Source organism: Salmo salar, chromosome 09 (assembly GCF_965601325.2).
Source record: "Salmo salar chromosome 09, fSalSal1, whole genome shotgun sequence".
Classification (NCBI taxonomy): Eukaryota; Metazoa; Chordata; class Actinopteri; order Salmoniformes; family Salmonidae; genus Salmo; species Salmo salar.
The window spans coordinates 63,794,384-63,820,602 of NC_138299.1; the positions used below are offsets into that span (position 1 = coordinate 63,794,384).

The 26,219-nt window shown below is 42.1% G+C and overlaps 1 protein-coding gene across 1 annotated transcript in view; it reads right to left on the reverse strand.

Moving 5' to 3' along the window:
* The window catches only part of LOC106611537 (GPI ethanolamine phosphate transferase 2, catalytic subunit-like), a 145,631-nt gene that overhangs the window by 103,208 nt on the left and 16,204 nt on the right, over nucleotides 1-26,219 (reverse strand). The window contains 4 exon segments of the mRNA XM_082955571.1: nucleotides 24,853-25,041; nucleotides 25,321-25,391; nucleotides 25,394-25,429; nucleotides 25,432-25,513. Coding sequence (XP_082811697.1) covers nucleotides 24,853-25,041; nucleotides 25,321-25,391; nucleotides 25,394-25,429; nucleotides 25,432-25,513 — 378 coding nt within the window.

Sequence of the window (26,219 nt, forward strand, 5' to 3'; positions counted from 1 at the left end):
TAGCCGTGTGCCTTACGGAACTGTTTGGTCGTTTGTTTATTTTGTTTGAGTGTTCACTCTAAATAAAGAAAGAAGATGAGCACTATACCCACTGCGCCTTGGTCTGTCCCTTACGACGCTTATGTCACAAAGTGGGATATAAAAGGATTTAATTGTTATTTTTTGTCAACAATCTACACATTACTCGAACATGTCAAAGTGGAAGAATAATTCTAACATTTGAACAAACTTAAAGAAAAATAAACACATATTATATCTTGATTACATAATTATTTAACCCTGTGTCAATATGTTAGAATCACCTGTGGCAGCGATTACAGTTGTGAGTCTTTCTGGGTTGTCTCTAATAGCTTGGGTTGTACAATATTTGCACATTATTCTTAAAATTCTTCAAGCTCTGTCTCGCAAAGAAGGGCACCCATTGGTAGAAAATGAAAAAAAAGACATTGAATATCCCTTGGTGAAGTTATTAATTACACTTTGGATGGTATATCAATACACCGGGTCACTACAAAGATACAGGCGCCCTTCCTAACTCAGTTGCTGGAGAGGAAGGAAACAGCTAAAGGATTTCACCATGAGGCCAATGGTGACTTTAAAACAGTTACAGAGTTTAATGGCTGTAATAGGAGAAAACTGAGGATGGATCAACAACATTGTAGTTACTCCAAAATACTAACCTAATTAACAGAATAAGATAAGGAAACCTGTACAGAATTAAACTATTCCAAAACAAGCATCCATTTTGCAATAAGGCACTAAAGTAAAACTGCAAAAAATGTGGCAAAGAAATGAACATATGTCCAGAATACAAAGTGTTATATTTGGGGCAAATCCAACACAAAGAATCACTGACTACCACTCTTCATATTTTCAAGAATGGTGGTGGCTGCGTCATGTTATGGGCAAGAACTAGGGAGTTTTTTATTATAAAAAGAAACAGAATAGAGCTAAGCACAGGCAGATTCCTAGAGGAAAACCTGTTTCAGTCTGCTTTCCAACAGACACTGGGAGACAAATTCACCTTTCAGCAGGATAAATTCCTAAAATACAAGGCCAAATGTACACAGGAGTTGCTTACCAAGACGACTGTGAATGTTACTTAGTGGATGAGTTACAGTTTTGACTTAAATCAGCTTGAAAATCTATGGCAAGACTTAAAAATGGCTGTCTAGCAATGATCAACAAGCAACTTGACAGAGAAAACCTCCCTGGTCTTTGTGGTTGATTCTGTGTTTGAAATTCACTGCTCAATTAACCTTACAGATAATTGTGTGTGTGGGATACAGAGATGAGGTAGTCATTCAAAAATCATTTTAAACACTATTATTTCAGTCCATGCAACTTATGTGACTTGTTAAGCAAATTGTTACTCCTGAACTTACACTGAGTGTACCAAAATTAGGAACACCAGCCTAATATTGAGTTGCACCCCTATCTTTTGCCCTCAGAACAGCCTCAATTTGTCAGGGCTTGGACTCTACAAGGTGTCGAAAGCGTTCCACAAGGACCATTATTGATATACACGGGAAACTGTTGAGCGTGAAAAACCCAGGAGAGTTGCAGTTCTTGACACAAACCCACGCACCAGGCACCTACAGTGTACTACAATACACCATTAAAAGGCACTTAAATGTTTTGTCTTGCCCATCTTTCCTCTGAATGGCACACATACATTTCTTAATTGTCTCAAGGCTTAAAAATCCTTCTTGAACCTGTCTCCTCCCCTTCATCTACACTGATTAAAGTGGATTTAACAATAAGATTTAACAATAAGGGATCATAGATTTCACCCGGATTCACCTGGTCAGTCTGTCATGGAAAGAGCAAGTGTCCCTAATGTTTTGTACACTGTGTATTTAGGCTTGCCTTAACAAAGGGGTTGAATTTCAGCTTTTCATTTTTTATTAATTTGATAACATTTCTAAAAACATAATTCATCTTTGACATTGTAGGGTATTGTGTGTAGGCCAGCGGCCAAAAATCTCAATTGGATCTATTTTAAAATCAGGTTGTAACACAACAAAATGTGGAAAAAATTGACATGAGTGAATACTTTCTAAAGGCACTGTACATGGTAGAAATCAGTCTCAGGAAACGAAACGCAAATAGTGTACTTTGGATTAACTATTCCCTTAATACAGTGTTGGCAAGGATGACAAGAGCATCCAATGTGGCCTTCAAGGACTGGAGCTGTGCACCGTGCAGGGTTCCTATGACTGACATTACATGAGGTACGTATTGTAGAATTTGTTCGACTATTTGCAGAACATCTAGGTCTAGTTAAAATTTATCAGCCATCCTAAAGTTACAATAAGTATATTTGGTGGCATCCCTCCTGTTATTTATTTTCTGGGGAGGGTGTTGCCTTCAGCAGCCATTACACAGAGGGGAGAAAGAGAATAATCTTTTGAAACCTCAGTGGAACAGACACAGTTTAAAAGAGTGAGGACAGGATTTTGACACGCACATACATGGTAAATTCTGCCTGCAACGTTTGCTCTCTTGTTGTTTCGGGGATGGGTGGATTTGGCAATGGCAGGTGACAGACACAGACAAACAAGGTGGCTGGTTTATGGGAGCTGACATACACTGATCAAGCCCAGGTTCTCTTTGCCTCCGTAATCCCTTTTATCGTAGACTCGTGAGAACCCAGCAGCAAGAGTATATTTGACAGCACAGTAGAAAAACGTGCCGTGAAATCAAATTGTGCAAATGAGAAAACACAACCAAAGATGTGCCGGGGCGGAGTTGGCTTTCTGAGCAATTCGTTTTGTTGCAGATTTTGTTTATCCCTAAACGATTAAGAGGCTGCAACTTGCAAAGCATCAACCAATATCCTGTTAAGTTAGGATATACAGTGCCGTGAAAAAGTATTTGTCCCCTTTCAAATCTTCTCTGTATTTTAGAATTTTCTAGACACTGAATGTTATCAGGTCTTCAATCAAAATCGAATATTAGATAAAGGGAACCTGAGTGAACACATAACACAAAAAGGGTGTGAAAATTATTTTTCACGGTGCTATACAAAAGACACCTTTGATGGTCAAGAAAACATATTCAAGTAAATCAAACATCAAATTATACCATTCAAGTAGCAAGGCTAATGGTTTAGAAAACCCAGCCTTAGTCAGCATGATCATCTTCAGTCATGTTCATAGTCCCTCCACCTCTCTTTTTATAAGTAACAATTAGCTTGTCCTTTAACAAATGTCTTCAAACAAATGCAGACTTGCCAACCTTGAATCATTTTCATAAATACCACTTCAGAGCGGCGGCGGCACCCCTCGATGGCATGCGTGCGACACCCACACTGCTTAAATCATAGGCAAATGCACCTTTTTAGCCTAACGTTGGCAGAAGACTGTCTCAGTAGAAATGGTAGGCTATAGAGTCATACAGGGGACTTGGTAATTGACTAATCTTCAGTAGACAACTGGAAATATGTTTAAATGTACAACCAGATCTCCCTAAGGTTTTCTGACAAGGTGGTGCCTAAGGTTGGGTAGGGGGAGGTCTGGAAGTTGGAGCATTTTGCATTTTAGAAAAACCTGTAACTGCCATTTCCTGAAACCTAGAGTCTTAAATGATATCAAACAATGTAGCCATCACAGGAGGGGCGTAGACACTGGTGGACTGAGGAGCTAAGCTCACACAATAAGATTGAGCAACAAAAACATACAAATTACGCTCCACGTGTCAGTGTTCCAAACTGGATATTATTTGTATTTTTATCTAAACACAGTACTTAACTTTGGCAGGAGCTCACAGGAAAAGAGTACTGGCAGCTAAAATGTTCTTCTGCTTGAGTTCTTGCACCTCCTATAGAATATTAGCTCAAAAGTATTGAGGAATTCCTGCACCTAAATATAAACAATACCGACACCTAAAATGAGTACCTAGTCAAACACTGGCCTAAACATGGATACATCAGATAAAACAATAACAATAATAATAACAACAATAATACATTTTATTTGGCAGATGCCTTTCCAGACACTCAAAGACATCTTACATTAAAAGTACATCTACATAAAATCTAGTGCTGTACATGAAATCTATTCCATGTAGGACAATGTAATGCATTTTAATTATTTACCAGGGAAAAACTAAACATCGATCTAATCAAGGGCCTTAAAGAGAGTTTCAGTACATAAGAGTCAATTCTAAAGGTGATTTTGATTAAATCATTAAGGTTACAGATGATTTGATGGTCAAAATGAAATCTACAACTGGGATGCTAGCTACCAGTTACCGAAACAAAAAAGTGTTAGCAAGGTTTGGGGACTCGCATGTTACATCTAAAGTGGGGAAAGCAGCCCCCGTTAAGAGCAACTCAGATTTACAGGCATTATGGAACGAGATATTGGACAGGCAATTTATAGAACTCAACAGTCGTTTTCAGAACAATCATATGGGATCATGAAGGAGGCCGCAGCTGCCTGCCTGCCCCGATCAGACTCATTTGGTAAAATTACAGTGATACAGCCGCCCAGTAACCATTACGGCATTTCTGTGGAGGACGTAGAACTAACTGTTTTTGTACAGCAGCTTCAACGAAAGTTACAAGAGGGTTGATCACCCAGCCAAGCTACTTTTGATTAAAAATAAATACAAATAAATGTGTTTCTTTGCTAATAATGCGATAGGTACACCTAATTCAGCTACCCTGCATGCCGGGTAAGTGAAGTGTTCCCATTTGAACCATTTTATTTGTCTGACAATACAAACTCTGCCTTCCTGGCGAGCCCAGACAGTAAAATAGGTGCATCTGTAGGTATACCGTTGACTAATTGGATACCTTAGATCACCGTGTCTACAGCAGTTTCCACGCGTCCACAGCAAAATGAATACTGGCTGTAGAGCAGGCTACTGTAAGATTTCAAAGCCATGCCAAGCAAGAGATTGTCAGAGAATACAGCAAATGGGTGTTTTTATGAGTGAGTTGTAAAAAAATGTTTTTACCTACAACACTATTTTATTTATTTAACCTTTATTTAACCAGGAAAATACCTTTTAGAAAGGAAACACACTTTTCCACTTTGACTCACACTCTCTGCCTCCCTCCACTGAGACTGACCATCAGTCCAGTGAAATAAAAAAATTGTTATCTCAATTTATGCTCTGATGTGCCTCGCAAGTACAGTGCCTTCAGAAAGTATTCATATGTACCCCTTGACCTTTTCCACATTTTGAGATTTTTTTGGTAACTGGCTTACACAATACCCGATAATGTCAAAAGTGGAATTATATTTTCGAAATGTCTACAAATTAATAAAAAATGAAAAGCTGAAATTTCTTGAGTGAATACATATTCATATCCTTTGTTATGGCAAGCATAAATATGTTCAGGAGTGAAAATGTGCTTAACAAGTCACATAATGAGTTGCATGGACTCACTCCGTGTGCAATACTGTTTAACATGATTTTTTTATGACTATCTCTGTACACCACACATACAACTATCAGTAAGGTCCCTCAATCAAGCAGTGAATTTCAAACACAGATTCAACCACAAACACCAGGGAGGTTTTCCAATGCCTCACAAAAAAGTCCACCTATTGGTAGATTGGTTAAAATAAAAAAGCAGACATTGAATATCCCTTTGAGCATGGTAAAGTTATTAATTACACTTGGATGTTGGATCAATACACCCAGTCACTACAAAGATACAGGTCTCCTTCCTAACTCAGTTGCCGGAGAGGAAGGAAACCGCTCAGGGATTTCACCATGGGGCCAATGGTGACTTTAATGGCTGTGATCGGAGAAAACTGAGCATAGATCAACATTGTTGTTAATCAACAATACTAACCTAAACAACAGAATTAAAATAAGGAAGCCTGTACAGAATACAAATATTCCAAAACATGCATCCTGTTTGCAATAAGGCAAAACTAAAAATGTAAAATGTGACAAAGAAATTAACTGTTTGTCCTTATTAATACAAAGTGTTATGTTTGGGGCAAATACAACACATTACTGAGTACCACACCCCATATTTTCAAGCATAGTGGTGGCTGTGTCATGTTATGGGTGTAACCGTTAAGGACTGGGGAGTTTTTCAGGGTAAAAAAGAAACGGAATGGAGATAAGCAAAGGCATAATCCTAGAGGAAAACCTGTTTGTCTGCTTTCCACCAGAAACTGGGAGATTAATTCACCTTTCATCAGGACAATAACCCAAATCTACTCTGGAGTTGCTTACCAAGAAGACAGTGAATGTTCCTGAGTGGTCAAGTTACAGTTTTGACTTAAATTGGATTGAAAAACGATGGAAAAACTTGAAAATGGTTGTCTAGCTATGATCAACAAACAATTTGACAGAGCTTGAAGAATTTTGAAAAGAATAATGGAAAAATATTGTACAATCCAGGTGTCCTCTTAGAGACATACCTTGAAAGACTCCCAGGTGTAATCACTGCAAAATGTGATTCTAACATGTATTGATTCAGGGGTGTGATTACTTATGTATTTCATTTTCAATACATTTGTAAAAATGTCTAAAAACATGTTTTCACTTTCTTATTATGGGGTATTGTGTGGAAATGGGTGAGAAAAAACAAACAATTGAATCCATTTTGATTTCAGGCTGTAACACAACAAAATGTGGAATAAGTCAAGGGGTATGAATACTTTCTGAAGGAACTGTAATAGGCTACAACAACACCTATTGCCAGTGTTATCATACAGTCTAGCTTGAGATTCATGTTTTGAAATATAAGGGACTCTACGTTATTTATAATAAAGGGTAGGCCAACATGGAGAAAATCGGACCTCTCTTATCATACAGTGAGGGAAAAAAGTATTTGATCCCCTGCTGATTTTGTACGTTTGCCCACTGAGAAAGAAATGATCAGTCTATAATTTTAATGGTAGGTTTATTTGAACAGTGAGAGACAGAATAACAACAAAAAAATCCAGAAAAACGCATGTCAAAAATGTTACAAATTGATTTGCATTTTAATGAGGGAAATAAGTATTTGACCCCTCTGCAAAACATGACTTAGTACTTGGTGGCAAAACCCTTGTTGGCAATCACAGAGGTCAGACGTTTCTTGTAGTTGGCCACCAGGTTTGCACACATCTCAGGAGGGATTTTGTCCCACTCCTCTTTGCAGATCTTCTCCAAGTCATTAAGGTTTCAAGGCTGACGTTTAGCAACTCGAACCTTCAGCTCCCTACACAGATTCCAGGACCTTAATGTGCTTCTTCTTGAGCCACTTATTTGTTGCCTTGGCCGTGTGTTTTGGGTCATTGTCATGCTGGAATACCCATCCACGACCCATTTTCAATGCCCTGGCTGAAGGAAGGAGGTTCTCACCCAAGATTTGACGGTACATGGCCCCGTCCATCGTCCCTTTGATGCGGTGAAGTTGTCCTGTCCCCTTAGCAGAAAAACACCCCCAAAGCATAATGTTTCCACCTCCATGTTTGACGGTGGGGATGGTGTTCTTAGGGTCATAGGCAGCATTCCTCCTCCCCCAAACACGGCAAGTTGAGTTGATGCCAAAGAGCTCCATTTTGGTCTCATCTGACCACAACACTTTCACCCAGTTGACCTCTGAATCATTCAGATGTTCATTGGCAAACTTCAGACGGCATGTATATGTGCTTTCTTGAGCAGGGGGACCTTGCGAGCGCTGCAGGATTTCAGTCTTCACGGCGTAGTGTGTTACCAATTGTTTTCTTGGTGACTATGGTCCCAGCTGCCTTGAGATCATTGACAAGATCCTCCCGTGTAGTTCTGGGCTGATTCTTCACCGTTCTCATGATCATTGCAACTCCACGAGGTGAGATCTTGCATGGAGCCCCAGGCCGAGGGAGATTGACAGTTCTTTTGTGTTTCTTCCATTTACGAATAATTGCACCAACTGTTGTCACCTTCTCACCAAGCTGCTTGGCGATGGTCTTGTAGCCCATTCCAGCCTTGTGTAGGTCTACAATCTTGTCCCTGACATCCTTGGAGAGCTCTTTGGTCTTGGCCATGGTGGAGAGTTTGGAATCTGATTGATTGATTGCTTCTGTGGACAGATGTCTTTTATACAGGTAACAATCTGAGATTAGGAGCACTTCCTTTAAGAGTGTGCTCCTAATCTCAGCTCGTTACCTGTATAAAAGACACCTGGGAGCCAGAAATCTTTCTGATTGAGAGCGGGTCAAATACTTATTTCCCTCATTAAAATGCTAATCAATTTATAACATTTTTTACATGCGTTTTTCTGGATTTTTTTGTTGTTATTCTGTCTCTCACTGTTCAAATAAACCTACCATTAAAATTATAGACTGATCATTTCTTTGTTCCCCAGCTATAATTGCTGCAAAAGGTGGCTCTGAAAAGTATTAACTTTGGGGGGGTGAATAGTTATGCACATTCAAGTTTTCTGGTTTTTTTTGTCTTATTTCTTGTTTGTTTCACAAAAAAAAAAACATTTTTGCATCTTCAAAGTGGTATGCATGTTGTGTAAATCAAATTATACAAACCCCCCAAAAAAATCTATTTTAATTCGAGGTTGTAAGGCAACAAAAAAGGAAAAATGCCAAGGGGGTGAATACTTTCACAAGCCACTACTAGACTATCCTTGTAAATGAATGGAGGTGCAGAGAGAGAGCGAAGGGAAGCCAGCTGCGAGCCTACGACCAGACACGGTGGATGACATCCTTTTCCTGCACAGAAATTTGAAGAAATCCAGTGATCAATGGTCTGTTTGAAGTCATTTCTTTTGTATATTTATTTGTTGTATAATATTGGAAGGCTCTTTAAAGTGATTTGAGTTGTCAATATGTCACATTGCATTGTGAAAAAAAATCAATATTGTTACTGTCATGTCCTGCCCATAGAAAGCTGTTATTTTCTATGGTAGAGAAGGTCAGGGCGTGACAGGGGGGTTTTCTAGTTTAGTTTTTCTATGTTGTTATGTTCTAGTATTGTATTTCCATGTTGGGTTTTGTTTGGGATGATCTCCAATTAGAGGCAGCTGATCCTCGTTGTCTCTAATTGGAGATCATACTTAAGTAGGGGTTTTTCCCACCTGGGTTTGTGGGAGATTGGTTTTGAGTTAGTGTATGTTTCTACTCTGCGTCACAGTTTGTTGTTTTTGTTCGTTCAGTTTATTGTGTATGTATTGCATAGTTTCACAGTGAAAATAAAATGTGGAACGACACACACGAAACACTTTGGTCCGCTCCCTCCTACGACAACCGTGACAGAATCTCCCACCACCAAAGGACCAAGCAGCGTGGAATGGACCAGTGGACTTGGGAAGAGATATTGGACAGGAAAGGACCCTGGAGGCAGGCTGGGGAGTATCACCGTCCTAAAGAGGAGATTGAGGCACCGAAAGTGGAGCGGCGATACTACGAGGCACTATACCAACCACGAGGCAAGTGCGAGAGGCAGCCCCAAAAAAATGTATGGGGGGGGGGGCACACGGGGAGATTGGCAGAGTCAGGTTGGAGACCTGAGCCAACTCCCCGTGCTTACTGTGGGGAGCGAGTGACGAAGCAAGCACAGTGTTATGCGGTGATGCGCACTGTGTCGCCAGTGCGTATTCACAGCCCGGTGCGATCTGTGCCCGCACCCCGCATTTGTTGAGCTAGGTTGAGCATCCAGCCAGGACGGGTTGTGCCAGCTCTACGCTCGACACCTCCAGTGCGCCTCCACGGCCCAGTATATCCTGTGCCTGCCCCACGTACCCGGCCTCCAGTGAGTCTATCCAGCCTGGTACAGCCTGTGCCTGCTCCTCGCACTTGCCCTGAGGTGAGTGTTACCAGTCTGGCGCCACCTGTGCCAGCCCCACGCATCAGGCCTCCAGTGCGCCTGCCCAGTCCGGGGTGTCCTGTTCCTGCTTCTCGCACTCGCCCTGACATGCGTGTTACCAGTCTGGCGCCACCTGTGCCAGCCCCACGTATCAGGCCTCCAGTGCGCATTCCCAGTCGGTGTGTCCTGTTCCTGCTCCCCGCACTTTCCCTGAGGTGCGTGTCACCAGTCTGGCGCCACCTGTGCCAGCCCCACGCATCAGGCCTTCAGCGCGCCTGCTCAGTCCAGGGTGTCCTGTTCCTGCTCCCCGAACTCGCCCTGAGGCGCGTGTTACTAGTCTGGCGCCACCTGTGCCTGCCCCACGCATTAGGCCTCCAGTGTGCATTCCCAGTCCGGAACCTCCGGCGACGGTTCCCAGTCCGGAACCTCCGGCGACGGTTCCCAGTCCGGAACCTCCGGCGACGGTCCGCAGTCCGGAGTCTCCAGCGGCGGCCCGCAGCCCGGAGACTCCAGCGGCGGTCTGCAGCCCGGAGACTCCAGCGGCGGTCTGCAGCCCAGAGACTCCAGCGGCGGTCTGCAGCCCAGAGACTCCAGCGGCGGTCTGCATCCCAGAACCTCCAGCGGCGGTCTGCAGCCCAGAACCTCCAGCGGCGGTCTGCAGCCCAGAACCTCCAGCGGCGGTCTGCAGCCCAGAACCTCCAGCGGCGGTCTGCAGTCCAGAACCTCCAGCGGCGGTCTGCAGTCCAGAACCTCCAGTGGTGGCCTGCAGTACAGAGCCTCCGGCGATGATCTACGGTCCGGTTCCTCCGACGACGATCCACGGTCCGGTGGCACAAAAGCAGAGGAATCAGCGGGCGGAGCAGGGGTTACGCCCCGAACCAGAGCCGCCTCCTCTGTTGGAGGATCCGTGGGATGAGAAGGTTCTGCTTACTGCACCAGAGCCGCCATAGACATTTGTCACCCTCCCTTACTTTTTTTTCGTGTTGGTGCATTCGGAGTCCACACCTTTGGGGGGTACTGTCACGTCCTGACCGTAGAAAGCTGTTATTTTCTATGGTAGAGTAAGTCAGGGCGTGACAGGGGGGTTTTCTAGTTTAGTTTTTCTATGTTGTTATGTTCTAGTATTGTATTTCTATGTTGGGATGATCTCCAATTAGAGGCAGCTGGTCCTCGTTGTCTCTAATTGGAGATCATACTTAAGTAGGGGTTTTTCCCACCGGGGTTTGTGGGAGATTGGTTTTGAGTTAGTGTATGTTTCTACTCTGCGTCACGGTTTGTTGTTTTTGTTTGTTCAGTTTATTGCGTATGTATTGCATTGCATAGTTTCACAGTGAAAATAAAATGTGGAACGACACACACGCAGCCATTGGACCGCTCCTTCCTACGACAACCGTGACAGTTATTAATTCATGGCATGGTTTCATTTTTGCCAAATGGTGAATAGAAATTCAGAAAAATTTATGAATGCAGGAAAATAGGAAATAGTCATAAAAACAATTAGACTAAATAAATTGATGTTATTTATTTGGGTAACAGATCGGCTCTCGGAACTCATTAAGAGGCGGCTTCTATCTTCAATATAATCATTCATTCAGAAGGTTAAACGCATAAGTCTTAGGCCTGCAATACATTAAATTAAATGACCAGGTACATTTTTTATTAGGTTATAATCCATGCCTTCTGGGAATGTTATAAAGTCCAAAAGTTATGGGCGGAGTTAGAAAGTTGGGGTTCAGAAGTATTACAATGGAAACGTTTAATCTGTCTGTCTACATATTTCAAGACATGACATATAAGGGTGCAGTGAGATACCCTATGGGTTGGACAATACCTTTCTCATCAATCATCTTGAAAAATGTTTGAAAGTGCATGGGTGACAGAGAAAAACAAAAAAATGGTGCAGTTTGAGACCTTGTGCTCCGTGTAGCTCAGTTGGAAGAGCATGGCGCTTGAAACTACATGGATGTGGGTTCGAGTCCCACGGGGTACTAGTATGAAAAAAGTATGAAAATGTATGCACTCACCACTGTAAGTCGCTCTGGATAAGAGCGTCTGCTAAATGATGAAAATGTTGTGGCGGAGAGTGAGAAGGGTTTGAGTCTGAGCAAGTGTGCTGTAGTTGGCGTTTGTATGTGTATGTTTTGAATTGTCCCCCCCCCAAAAAATGTGCATACAAAAAAATGACAAGCTTGCAACACGCATCTGATTATTAATTAGGAATAGGATTTATTTCGCCACACAATTACCAGGTGGACAATAGGCCCCTTGAAGCAAGAGGAAATCAACAACATCCACAACTATTTTTTCACAATAGCTGGCCTTATGTTATCTGCAGTTTTGAGCTGCACTGTCCCACTCCATGATGGATAACACAAACTCCTCATTTATGTAATGGGCTGTAAGGCACAAGTATCCTATTCATCGAAAATCATCAGTCCACCTGTCAAGTGTAATTGCGCTATTGTATTTACCCAAGTTCTCTCTTAACTCCGGGACCACACGCAAGTAAATTATTGGATTTTTTCTGATGCAAGAGTCTAGTGCCAGAGGAGAGAGACTCTCAGGCTGAAACAGTCACAACTCCATTCATTTACAAAAGGATAGTCTAATAGCTCAGCTAGGTGTGAAAAATCTCCCAATTTGTGCCACAGTTTAGAGTAACGATAGATCAGCGATATAACTCCCCCTTGTGATAAGGGGCGCAATGACTGAGTGACGCAATTTACCACCATCTGCCACAAACTGTTGCAGCATAAGCTCAAACCTTTAATTGAGGAACACCTGTAAACACACTGGCTTTAATCAAAGCCAGTGGCATGTCGTTAGTAAAGATTGAAAAAAGTAAGTGGCCTAGACAGCTGCCGTGGGGAATTCCTGATTCTACCTGGATATGTTAGAGGCTTCCATTAAAGAACACCCTCTGTGTTCTGTTAGACAGGTAACTCTTTATCCACAATATAGCTGGGGATGTAAAGCCATAAAACATATGTTTTTCAAGAAGCTGACTATGATCGATAATGTCAAAAGCCGCAATGAAGTCTAACAAAACAGCCCCCCCCAATCTTTTTATCATCAATTTCTCTCAGCCAATCATTAGTCATTTGTGTAAGTGCTGTGCTTGTTGAATGTCCTTCCCTAATAATCGTGCTGAAAGTCTTTTGTCAATTTGTTTACTGTAAAATAGCAAAATAGCAACCAGATACTATAGCAATAGTATCTGGTGAACCACACATTTTTCCAAAAGTTTAGTAAGGGTTGGTAACAGACTGATTGATCGGCTATTTGAGCCAGTAAAGGGGACTTTGTTATTCTTAGGTAGCGTAATGACTTATGCTTCCCTCCAGGCCTGAGGGCACACAATTTCTAGTAGGTTTAAGTTAAAGATATGGAAAATAGGAGTGGCAATATTGTCCGCTATGATCCTCAGTAATTTTCCATCCAAGTTGTCAGACCCCGGTGGCGTGTCATTGTTGATAGACAATACTTTTCCCACACTCACTTTACGGAATTTAAAACTACAATGCATGTCTTTGTATAAGGCAAGTAGATTAGATGGAGGCAATGACTCTTAAGTATCTTGGATGTGTGGTGCCAGCATTTGTTGCTGGCATGTCATGCCTAAATTTGCTAATCCTGCCAATGAAAAAATCATTAATGTAATTGGCAATATCAGTGGGTTTGCTGATGAACGAGCCAATTGATTCAATGATTAATGAAGCTGAGTTTGCCTTTTTGCCCAAAATTTCATTTAAATGTGATTTTTACTATCATTCTTTATATAATTTATCTTTGTTTCGTAGAATGGTTTCTTCTTTTTATTCAGTTTAGTCACGTGATTTCTCAATTTGCAGTACGTTTGCCAATCGGTTGTGCAGTCAGACTTATTTGCCATTTCTTTTCCCTCAACCATAAAATGTTTCAATTCCTCATCAATCCACGGGGATTTAACCGTTTTTACATTAATTTTCTTAATGGGTGCATGCTTATTAGTAACTGGAATAAGCAATTTCATAAATGTATCAAGCGCAGCGTATGGTTGCACCTCATTACACACCAACAAAAATTATTTACATCAACAACACAGGAATCAATACAAAACGTATTGTATGAACTTTAATACACGACATTGGGCACAGCCTTTGGAACTTTGGTTTTCCTAGATATGCCTACTATATTGTGATCATCAGGTGGATCTAGATACTGCTTTCAAGCTAATTCCTGCAGCATTAGTAAAGATGTGATCAATACACGTTGATGATTTAATTCCTGTGCTGTTTGTAACTACCAAGGTAGGTTAAAATATAACCTGAACCAGGTTGCAAGCACTGGTTACAGTTTGAAGCTTTTTCTTGAGTGGGCAGCCTGATGGTGTCCTTTAGTAGTGGTTTTGATGCAGCCATTCGACCATGAAGGCCTGATTCACACAGTCTCCTCTGTATAGTTGATGTTGAGATGTGTCTGTTACTTGAACTCTGTGAAGCAATTATTTGGGCTACAATCTGAGGTGCAGTTAACTCGAATGAACGTATCCTCTGCAGCAGAGGTAACGCTGTGTCTTCCTTTCCTGTGGCGGTCCTCATGAGAACCAGTTTCATCATAGTGCTTGATGAATTTTGCGACTGCACTTGAAGAAACGTTCAAAGTTCTTGAAATGTTCCGTATTGACTGACCTTCATGTCTTAAAGTAATGATGGACTGTCGTTTCTCTTTGCTTATTTGAGCTGTTCTTGCCATAATATGAACTTGTTTTTTTACCAAATAGGGCTATCTTCTGTATACCATCCCTACCTTGTCACAACACAACTGATTGGCTCAAACGCATTAAGAAGCAAAGAAATTCCACAAATTAACTTTTAACAAGGCACACATGTTAATTGAAATGCATTCGAGGTGACTACCTCATGAAGCTGGTTGAGTGAATGCCAAGAGTGTGCAAAGCTGTCATCAAGGCAAAGGGTGGCTACTTTGAAGAATCTCAAATATATTTAGATTTTAACACTTTTTTGGTTACTACATGGTTCCATACGTGTTATGTCATAGTTTTGATGTCTCCACTATTATTATACCATGTAGAAAATAGTAAAAATAAAGAGAAACCATGGAATGAGTAGGTGTGTCCAAACTTTTGACTGGTATTGTATGTTATCCATTTATTGACTGTTAGAACTTCGTGGTCTATAGCAGCATCCCACAAGAATGGGCTTTAGGTGAGGCAGATGAACCTGTAGCCAAATTACTTCAACAGTATTTAACATGATATCCTCTCTAAGCTTTACAGGAATGTGGTTCTGAATATAAACAGCAACACCTCCACCATTGGCATTTCTGTCTTTTCTGTAGATGTTATAACCATGTTATGCTACCACTGTATTATCAAAGGTATTATCAAACAGTTTCAGAGTTTCAGAGTCAGAATATTAATGTCATCTGTTACTAGCAAGTTATTAATTTCATGAACCTTGTTTCTTAAGCTAAATATGTTAACGTGGGCTATTTTGAGCACTTTTCTGGGATACTTGATCGTTTTCATTGCTTTACTGGGAAGCTTAGCAGAAGTAGACATGCTCATGTTATTTATGTTAGTGGAGGATGAGCTTCCTACTAGGGCACACCGCCTCAGTGCTAACAGTATAACTCTGGTTCATAGGCACATGATTACTGCATACAATAGCTGTAGGATCAGCAGAGGCATTTAGTGCAGTTAGAGGGACATCAATTAGGTTACTTACATTGCATCTACCAATGCCACTGGTATAATGTACATTTGCTGAAGCATTATGACAACTCAGCAACACAATGGTAGGGATTAATTGAGCTGGGCTTGGGTCATTGATAAGTCATTGTTTCAATGCTGTGAAAGGATCCAGGAAGCCAAATTATTCGGATGGATCCCATCCTCCAAATAAAACATGTTCTGTTTCCATAAGGTATCGAAATTATCAACAAAAGTTACAGACATTCAGCTGCAATAATCACGTAGCCAGCTGTGAAGTGAAAGAATACTGCTAAAGTGAAGTGTTCAATGCCATGATTCAGAAGGGGCACAGGGACAGATACGATGGGTCTTTTATTAGTGTCTAGCAGAGAATCAAATCAGCTCTTTAAAATCCAGTTTCAACTGTTCAGAGCTGCTGTTGCGGATACAGGTAGTGTGTATCCTGTATTTGTATTTCTTTTCTCTCCTTCTCCCCTCACAGGTGACAATCATCATTCCCCCAATCAGTCATCAATCAGTCCCCAATCAGAAGACACCTGTTCCTTTTCCCTCAACCAATCACAGCCCCTTTCCCTTGGTTTAAAAACCCAGTCAGTTGTTTTCTCCCCAGATCAATCTTTGTGTTCATCCTCTCAATCGCTCTCTCTCTCCGTCCCCAGCTCTATCTATCTCTATATCTCTGTATTGATCTATTTTGTTTTGCAACTACATGTCACATTTGTCCGGTTATCCTGTGAGTATTGTTTTGCTGTTTGACTATTTGTTTGTTTGATGGGAAAAGGGGGTACCAAGACAAGTCGCCCATGGGCATACATTACCCGTAGGAATACTTTGTCTAAGTACCCTAGTTAGAACTGGGCGGACCACCCACTGTATTTTTGGTTAGTTAGCTAGCTGTTCTTGAAGTAGGCTAGTCTAGCTTAGGGGAGTTTTGGATTATTGTTTCTTTGCTTGGGTCCAGCTCAGCCACTTTTCTCACACCCCTTTACCGTGTGTTTAAAATAAACCCTGAGTGTTTGACGGTAGATTTCAGTTGTCTGTGGTTTTTGTTTTCACTTACTTGTCACGATTATAATTTGCATGATTTATGTTACGGGTCTCGTTTCCATCCCCCCTAGACTGCAGGGACAAAAGGGATTCGTAACAGCTGCCCTTCATAATGTCATTAAAACCCACATGGACTATGATATAATCAATTTCCATATCCTGGCATAGAACATTCGGGACCAGCTTAGTAATTTAATTTACTCGAGCTCTGGGATAGGACATTATTTTTGCACCAGGAACAGTCACATTTTATGACCATGGAGCTGCCCAAAATCACGGCTGGCGACAAGGATGAGGAAATCCGCCCACTCCCACGCGTCACTGGAGTCTGAGAACCCTTTAAGGATGGGCGAGAGACAGGGTAACTTGAGCCCGTAGCTCGCAGCGCCTGGTGCAGGCCTCCGACAGATGGAGATGCCCCGCTTGATCTAGAGGAGGGATGGAAGGTTGTCGACGCCGACTTCAAAACCTCAGTGGAAGGAATAGGCACAGCGGCCGCAGACACAGGTACCCCCAGCAACGAAGGTGCAGGAAGTTCAGGCTCCAGGGTGGCAAAACTATTCGTTGTTTGTATTCACTCCAGGCCTCTCGTTGGGAGTGTAGCCTGCTTTGTGGTAGACCTTCCACGGCTCGTTACATGTGACTATCGTTGATTTACATGCTCCTCCTGCTATGCTCCTTCGACTCCGCTATCAGATGGGGGAGGAGAGGCAGGAGATGGCTCCTCTAGCGAATGAAGTCTGGGCAACACCAGCCAGTCGGACAACGACAAGGCAGAGATGCATCCAACAAGGCTGAACGCCATCCAGCCACCAGCGTAGAAAAGGTAAACATTCCACTCTGCGTTTTCCCCAGTTTGTTACTTAGGATGGTGACCTGCTTGATCAAGGAAGCCACTTCAATCCTATAATCCTCAGTAAGCAAACAATTGCCACATTGGAACTCAGAGTGATCCAGACTGTCCAGCAACAAAGCGTAGTAGATACAGCGCTGGGACCGATTATTTACTTCTCCAGACAAAGAGCGCTCCATTGCAAAACTCATCTGGGACTAACTTTGTTAGCTAGATGGCTAACAGCTTAGATAGCAGCTTATCACTAGGATAGATCAATAACTTTTATTTTTTTATTTCACCTTTATTTAACCAGGTAGGCCAGTTGAGAACAAGTTCTCATTTACAACTGCGACCTGGCCAAAATAAAGCAAAGCAGTGCAACAAAAACAACAAAGTTACACATGAGATAAACAATCGTACAGTCAATAACACAATAGAAAAATCTGTATACAGTGTGTGCAAATGAGGTAAGGAAGTGAGGCAATAATTAGGCCAATAGTGGCAAAGTAATTACAATTTAGCAATTTACACTGGAGTGATATATGTGCAGATGAGCAGGTAGAAATACTGGTGTGCAAAAGAGCAGAAAAACTAAAACAAATATGGGGATGAGGTAGGTAGTTGGTTGGATGGGCTATTTACAGATGGGCTGTGTACACCTGCAACGATCGGTAAGCTGCTCTGACAGCTGACGCTTAAAGTTAGTGAGGGAGATAAGTCTCCAACTTCAGTGATATTTATTTTTTTTTTTTTTTTTTTTATATATTTTTTTTTTTTGCAATTCGTTCCAGTCATTGGCAGCAGAAAACTGGAAGGAAAGGTGGCCAGAGGTGTTGGCTTTGGTGATGATCTGTCAAAAATACCTGCTGGAGCGCATGCTACGTGTGGGTGTTGCTATGGTGACCAGTGAGCTGAGATAAGGGGGAGCTTTACCTAGCAAGGACTTACAGATGACCATGAGCCAGTGGGTTTGGCGACGAATGTGTAGCGAGGACCAGCCAACGAGAGCATACAGGTCGCAGTGGTGGGTAGTATATGGGGCATTGGTGACAAAACGGATGGCACTGTGATAGACTGCATCGAATTTGCTGAGTAGTGTTGGAGGCTATTTTGTAAATTACATCGCCAAAGTCAAGGATCGGTAGGATGCTAGTCGGGCGGGCGGGTGCGGGCAGCAATCGGTTGAAGAGCATGCATTTCTTTTACTAGTATTGAAGAGCAGTTGGAGGCCATGGAAGGAGTGCTGTATGGCGTTGAAGCTCGTTTGGAGGTTTGTTAACACAGTGTCCAAAGAAGGGCCAGATGGTGTCGTCTGTGTAGATGTGGATCAAAAAATCACCCACAGCAAGAGCGACATCATTGATTCAATCGATCCCTGCCCGCACCTGCTCGCCTGTCCGACTAGCATCACTACTCTGGACGGCTCTGACTTAGAATACGTGGACAACTACAAATACCTGGGTGTCTGGTTAGACTGTAAACTCTCCTTCCAGACCCACATTAAGCATCTCCAATCGAAAATTAAATCTAGGATCGGCTTCCTATATCGCAACAAAGCATCCTACACTCATGCTGCAAAACATACCCTCGTAAAACTGACTATCCTACCGATCCTCGACTTCGGTGATGTCATCTATAAAATAGCCTCCAACACTCTACTCAACAAACTGGATGCAGTCTATCACAATGCCATCCGTTTTGTCACCAAAGCCCCATACACTACCCACCATTGCGACCTGTACGCTCTCGTTGGTTGGCCCTCGCTTCATACTCGTCGCCAAACCCACTGGCTACAGGTTATCTACAAGTCTCTGCTATGTAAAGCCCCGCCTTATCTCAGCTCACTGGTCACCATAGCAGCACCCCCTTCATAGCACGCATTCCAGCAGGTATACAGTGGGGGGGGAAAAGTATTTGATCCCCTGCTGATTTTGTACATTTGCCCACTTACAAAGAAATGATCAGTCTATAATTTTAATAGTAGGTTTATTTGAACAGTGAGAGACAGAATAACAACAAAACAATCCAGAAAAACGCATCTCAAAAATGTTATAAAATTATTTGCATTTTAATGAGGGAAATAAGTATTTGACCCCTCTGCAAAACATGACTTGGTGGCAAAACCCTTGTTGGCAATAACAGAGGTCAGACGTTTCTTGTAGTTGGCCACCAGGTTTGCACACATCTCAGGAGGGATTACGTCTCACTCCTCTTTGCAGATCTTCTCCAAGTCATTAAGGTTTCGAGGCTGACGTTTGGCAACTCGAACCTTCAGCTCCCTCCACAGATTTTCTATGGGATAAAGGTCTGGAGACTGGCTAGGCCACTCCAGGACCTTAATGTGCTTCGTCATTGTCATGTTGGAATACCCATCCACGACCCATTTTCAATGCCCTGGCTGAGGGAAGGAGGTTTTCACCTAAGATTTGACGGTACATGGCCCCATCCATCGTCCCTTTGATGCGGTGAAGTTGTCCTGTCCCCTTAGCAGAAAAACACCCCCAAAGCATAATGTTTCCACCTCCATGTTTGATGGTGGGGATGGTGTTCTTGGGGTCATAGGCAGCATTCCTCCTCCTCCAAACACGGCGATTTGAGTTGATGCCAAAGAGCTCAATTTTGGTCTCATCTGACCACAACACTTTCACCAGTTGTCCTCTGAGTCATTCAGATGTTCATTGGCCAACTTCAGACGGGCATGTATATGTATTCTTGAACAGGGGGACCTTGCGGGCGCTGCAGGATTTCAGTCATTCACGGCGTAGTGTGTTACCAATTGTTTTCTTGGTGACTATGGTCCCAGCTGCCTTGAGATCATTGACAAGATCCTCCCGTGTAGTTCTGGGCTGATTCCTCACCATTCTCATGATCATTGCAACTCCACGAGGTGAGATCTTGCATGGAGCCCCAGGCCGAGGGATATTGACAGTTCTTTTGTGTTTCTTCCATTTGTGAATAATCGCACCAAATGTTGTCACCTTCTCACCAAGCTGCTTGGCGATGGTCTTGTAGCCCATTCCAGCCTTGTGTAGTTCTACAATCTTGTCCCTGACATCCTTGGAGAGCTCTTTGGTCTTGGCCATGGTGGAGAGTTTGGAATCTGTTTGATTGATTGCTTCTGTGGACAGGTGTCTTTTATACAGGTAACAAACTGAGATTAGGAGCACTCCCTTTAAGAGTGTGCTCCTAATCTCAGCTCGTTACCTGTATAAAAGACACCAGGGAGCCAGAAATCTTTCTGAATGAGAGGGGGTTAAATACTCATTTGCCTCATTAAAATGCAAATCAATTTTTAACATGCGTTTTTCTGGATATTTTTGTTGTTATTCTGTCTCTCACTGATCAAATAAACCTACCATTAAAATTATAGACTGATCCTTTCATTGTCAGTGGGTAAACGTACAAAATCAGCAGGGGATCAAATACTTTTTTCCCCCATTGTATCTCACTGGTCACCCCCAAAGCCAATTCCTCCTTTGGTCGTCTTTCCTTCCAGTTCTCTGCTGCCAATGACTGGAACGAACTGCAAAAATCTCTGAAGCTGGAGACTCATATCTCCCTCACCAGCTTTAAGCACCAGCTGTCAGAGCAGCTCACAGATCACTGCACCTGTGCATAGCCCACCTGTAAACAGCCCATCTGTAAACAGCCCATCTATCTACCTACCTCATCCTCAAACTGTATTTATTTATTTATCTTGCTCCTTTGCATCCCAGTATCTCTACTTGCACATTCATCTTCTGCACATCTACCATTCCAGTGTTTAATTGCTATATTGTAATTACTTCACCACCATGGCCTATTTATTGCCTTAACTTACCTCATTTTCACTCACTGTATAGACTTATTGTTTTCTTTTGTTCTACTGTATTATTGACTGTATGTTTTGTTTATTCCATGTGTAACTCTGTGTTGTTGTATGTGCCAAAGTTGCTATGCTTTATCTTGGCCAGGTCGAAGTTGCAAATGAGAACTTGTTCTCAACTAGCCTACCTGGTTAAATAAAGGTGAAATTTAAAATAAATACGGAGAATTGAACCCTGTGGCACCCCCATAGAGACTGCCAGAGGTCCAGACAACGGGCCCTCCGATATGACACACTGAACTCTATCTGAGAAGTAGTTAGTGAACCAGGCGAGACAGTCATTAAAGAAACCAAGGCTGTTAAGTCTGCTGATAAGAATACTGTGATTGACAGAGTCGAAAGCCTTGGCCAGGTTGATGAAGACGGCTGCACAGTACTGTCTTTTATCGATGGCAGTTATGATATCGTGTAGGACCTTGAGCGTGGCTGAGGTGCACCCGTGACCGGCTCGGAAACCAAATTTGCATAGCAGAGAAGGTACAGTGGGATTCGAAATGGTCGATGATCTGTTTGTTCACTTGGCTTTCGAAGACTTTAGAAAGGCAGGGCAGGAGGGATATAGGTCTGTAGCAGTTTGGGTCTAGAGATTAATTAACATTGGCATAGTCATCTTTAAAAGTCTAACATAACTTCTTTGAAAGACAGTATAAAGTGGAACAGCTGGAGCAGAGAGCTAGAGATTTTTTTCTCCGAGCCAAGTTCTCTGATTGGCTGATCTCCAACCTCAGATGGTTGAGTCAAAAACCACAATGTACGAACTAGAAGTCTATTTTTGCATATTTTAGGGTCGTTTTTTGTAACCACGTGCAGGTTGGCAGGTCTGCAAATGTCACAGTGCTGCAGTCTTTAATCCCTTCCCCCCCAGAAACTGTAGCTCAGATTGTCACGGTTTTTATAAGGAGCGGACCAAGATGCAGCGTTTGTGTTCCACATATTTATTATATTTGTGAAACGTGATGCAATACATAAATACTTAAACTAACCAGAAAACAACAAACCGTGACGCAGAGAGGGAAAAAACACACCACTCAAAATATAATCACCCACAAACAACATGCAGAAACACCCCTACTAAATATGACCTCCAATTAGAGGCAACGAGGACCAGCTGCCTCCAATTGAAGGTCAACCCAATAAACCCCAACCTAGAAATAGACAAGCTAGAACTACAACATAGAAAGAGAGAACATAGAACAAACACAAAAACACCCCCTGTCACGCCCTGACCACTCTACCATAGAAAATAACAACTTATATTGGTCAGGACGTGACACAGATTGTGCGTTGTCGCACAATGCAGGTACTGGCTTCTCCTTTCTAATCAGGGAAGGCCAAAGTAGGAAAGAAGCTCTGGCTACCTTTTTACCGTGGAGCCATGGGAGCCTGCATTTCCTTTTCTCCCTAGCCAACCACTTTGCAAGATGCATCATTTCTTTTATCACGGCACCGACACAGAGTGAAGAAAAAGGATATCGCTAGTTCGGCAAAGCTATGAAAGTCACTGGAATGTTTTATACCTCGAAACCCGTTGAACATCTACTCGTCATCTCAGCCATCTGAGGGAACATACTTTGTGGGTTTTTTCATTGAGCTTCTAAGGCACCCTATGGGACCACAATGGGCTGTCTATATTTAGGTCACAATGTTACTGTGTAAAGAACAGCAGCAGGCTTTTACTGGGGAAGTTTGGAGCTGAGGCTTTCAAGAACATTTAATTCAGAGCTCCCTGTTGCCTAAGCACAAGAGAGAGTAAAAATGCTACAAGGCTGGCGCGGTTAAATATGCACAAGAACACCGTTTCCAGTCATGATCCTATACATGTTTTTACAAGAAAACTACCGTTGAGTGCTTCAAAAGCACTAATCATAACAGGACATTCTCCCACAAATAAATGATGATACTTGTCATAACTGATATCCTAAACCTTATTACAAAAGGATGAAAATAAGCAGGAGACTTCCTGGAAATGTGTAAATGTAAAGGTGCAGTTTCAATGTTTTGGGGCAGACAAAAATAGTACAGCATATCCTTAAATTCTGTTCTTAGAATCTTGATTGGAACAATATACAGTACCAGTCCAAAGTTTGGACACACCTACTCATTCCAGGGTTTCTCTTTATGTTGACTATTTTCTACATTGAAAAATAATAGTGAAGACATCAAAACTATGAAATAACACATATTGAATCATGTAGTAACCAAAAAAATATATTTTAAATGTGAGATTCTTCAAAGAAGCCACCCATTGCCTTGATGACAGCTTTCCACACTCTTGGCATTCACTCAACCAGCTTCATGAGGTAATCACCTGGAATGCATTTCAATTAACAGGTGTGCCTTGTTAATAAAAGTTAATTTGTGGAATTTCTTTCCTTCTTGATGCAATTAAGCCAATCAGTTGTGTTGTGACAAAGTAGCGGTGGTATACAGAAGATCGCTCTAAAAAGTCCATATTATGGCAAGAACAGCTCAAATAAGCAAAGAGAAACGACAGTCCATCATTACTTTAAGACATGAAGGTCAGTAAATGAAGGTTCCTTCAAGTGCAGTCGCAAAAACCATTAAGCGCTATGTTGAAACTGGCTCTCATGAGGACCGCCACAGGACAGGAAGACCCAGAGTTACCTCTGCTGCAGAGGATAAGTTCATTAGAGTTAACTGCACCTCAGATTGCAGCCCAAATATATGCTTCACAGAGTTCAAGTAACAGACACATCTCAACAGCAACTGTTCAGAGGAGACTGTGTGAATCAGGCCTTCATGGTCGAATTGCTGGAAAGAAACCCTTATTAAAGGACAACAATAAGAAGAAGAGACTTGCTTGGGCCAAGAAACACGAGCAATGGACATTAGACCGGTGGAAATCTGTCCTTTGGTCTGACGAGTCCAAATTTGAGATTTTTGGTTCCAACCGCCGTGTCTGTGTGAGACACAGTAGGTGAACGGATGATCTCCGCATGTGTAGTTCTTACCGTGAAGCATGGAGGAGGAGTTTTGATGGTGTGCGGGGGCTTTGCTAGTGACGCCGTCAGTGATATATTTAGAATTCAAGGCACACTTGACCAGCATGGCTACCACAGCATTCTGCAAGGAATACGCCATCCCATCTGTTTTCGCGGAACTATAATTTGTTTTTCACAATGACCCAACACACCTCCAGGCTGTGTAAGGGCTATTTGACCAAGGAGGAGAGTGATGGAGTGCTGCATCAGATGACCTGGCTTCCACAATCACCCGACCTCAACCCAATTTAAATGGTTTGGGATGAGTTGGACCTCAGAGTGAAGGAAAAGCAGCCAAACAAGTGCTCAGCATATGTGAGAACTTCTTCAAGACTGTTGGAAAAGCATTCCAGGTGAAGTTAGTTGAGAGAATGCCACGAGTGAGCAAAGTTGTCATCAAGGTAAATGGTGGCTAATTTGAAGAATCTAAAACACATTTAGATTTATTTAACACTTTTTTGGTTACTACATTATTCAATATGTGTTATTTGATAGTTGTGATGTCTTCAGTATTATTCTACAATGTAGAAAAAAGTCAAAATAAAGAAAAACCCTTGAATGAGTAGGTGTGTCCAAACTTTTGACTGGTACTGTATGCGTTATTTTGCTATGGAACAGTAGGCTTCTATACCTTTAAGATGAGGGAGCCATGAATCTTCTTGAGGATGTCGTCCATCTCCATTAGTTTGGGCTGGATGAGGGAGCTGTGGGGTCCACTGATGTGGCCGATGTGGTCCAGGCCCAGGTAGTGCAGGATCAGAATGTCCCAGTCGTCTCTCTTCAGCGTGCTGTCCAGGTGACGAGTCACGTTGTTGTCAACCTGAGAAGAGTTAGCGGGGACACAATCCAGATTGTGTCATTGTTTCTGAATCAGACCTCTGAGAAACTGTTTATGTATAGTATGTTAGAAATATTATGTAATAGAAGCAGATTAAACTTGAGCCAATATGATACGGAATCTTGGAAAAAACTTTTAGTAAATTGGCATGGCGTTCCCATGTAACTATTAAAAAAAATCACATCAAACAAACAAAATCAATGAGTGAAAAGGTTAAAGGGCATGACCCTGACCTTCAAACAGACAATGACCATGACTGACCTCAGTGTAGTCGGACACAAAGAAAGAGGTGGTGCCGTCATACTCCATGAAGTGCTTGGGAAAGAGCTTCAGGTGTCGTCGCCATAGAACACCATCCGCTTGCCTGCCAGATGAGGTTGTCCTCCAGCAGTGCAGGGGAGTTCAGGTTCATCACCACATCGATGAAACCTGGGATACTGCCTGTGGTCAGGGCCTTGAGGGAGCAGGAGGAGGAGGGCCAAGGGAGTTTGTCAATCTACGTACATTACCAGTCCAAAAATTAGGACAGCTACTCCTTCAATGGTTTTTCTTTATTTTTACTGTTTTCTATATTGTAGAATAATAGTGAAGACATCAAAACTATGAAATAAAACATATGGAATCATGTAGTAACCAAAAAAGTGTTAAATCAAAATATATTTTATTTTTGAGATTCTTCAAAAGTAGCCTTGATGACAGCTTTGCACACTGTTATTTCATAGTTTTGATGTCTACAATGTAGAAAATACTGAAAATAAAGACAAACCCTGGAATGAGTAGGTGTGTCCAAACTTTTGACTGGTACTATATGTAAGCTAGCAATAGGCTAATTGTGCAACATAATTGTCATGTGTAGTCAGGAAGTATCATTGTTATTCAAAGTATCAGTGTTATTTCGTTACGCTAGCATCTCCATTTACTTAACTGTAATTTGCGGTAAATCAAGGACCGGAGCTACAGCAATTACAATGGGAAACTGGTGTAAGATTGTGTTCAAAGCAATCACTGAATGACGCATTTATTTGACACAAAATACTGTATTATGTAATGAGAAAACTTTCATAATAGTAGCCTGTCTATGAAGGATTGATAGTGACTATGACTATTTATTGTATCACATAATGTTGTGTCCTCCTCAGCTAGTTAAAGCCAATAAAGAA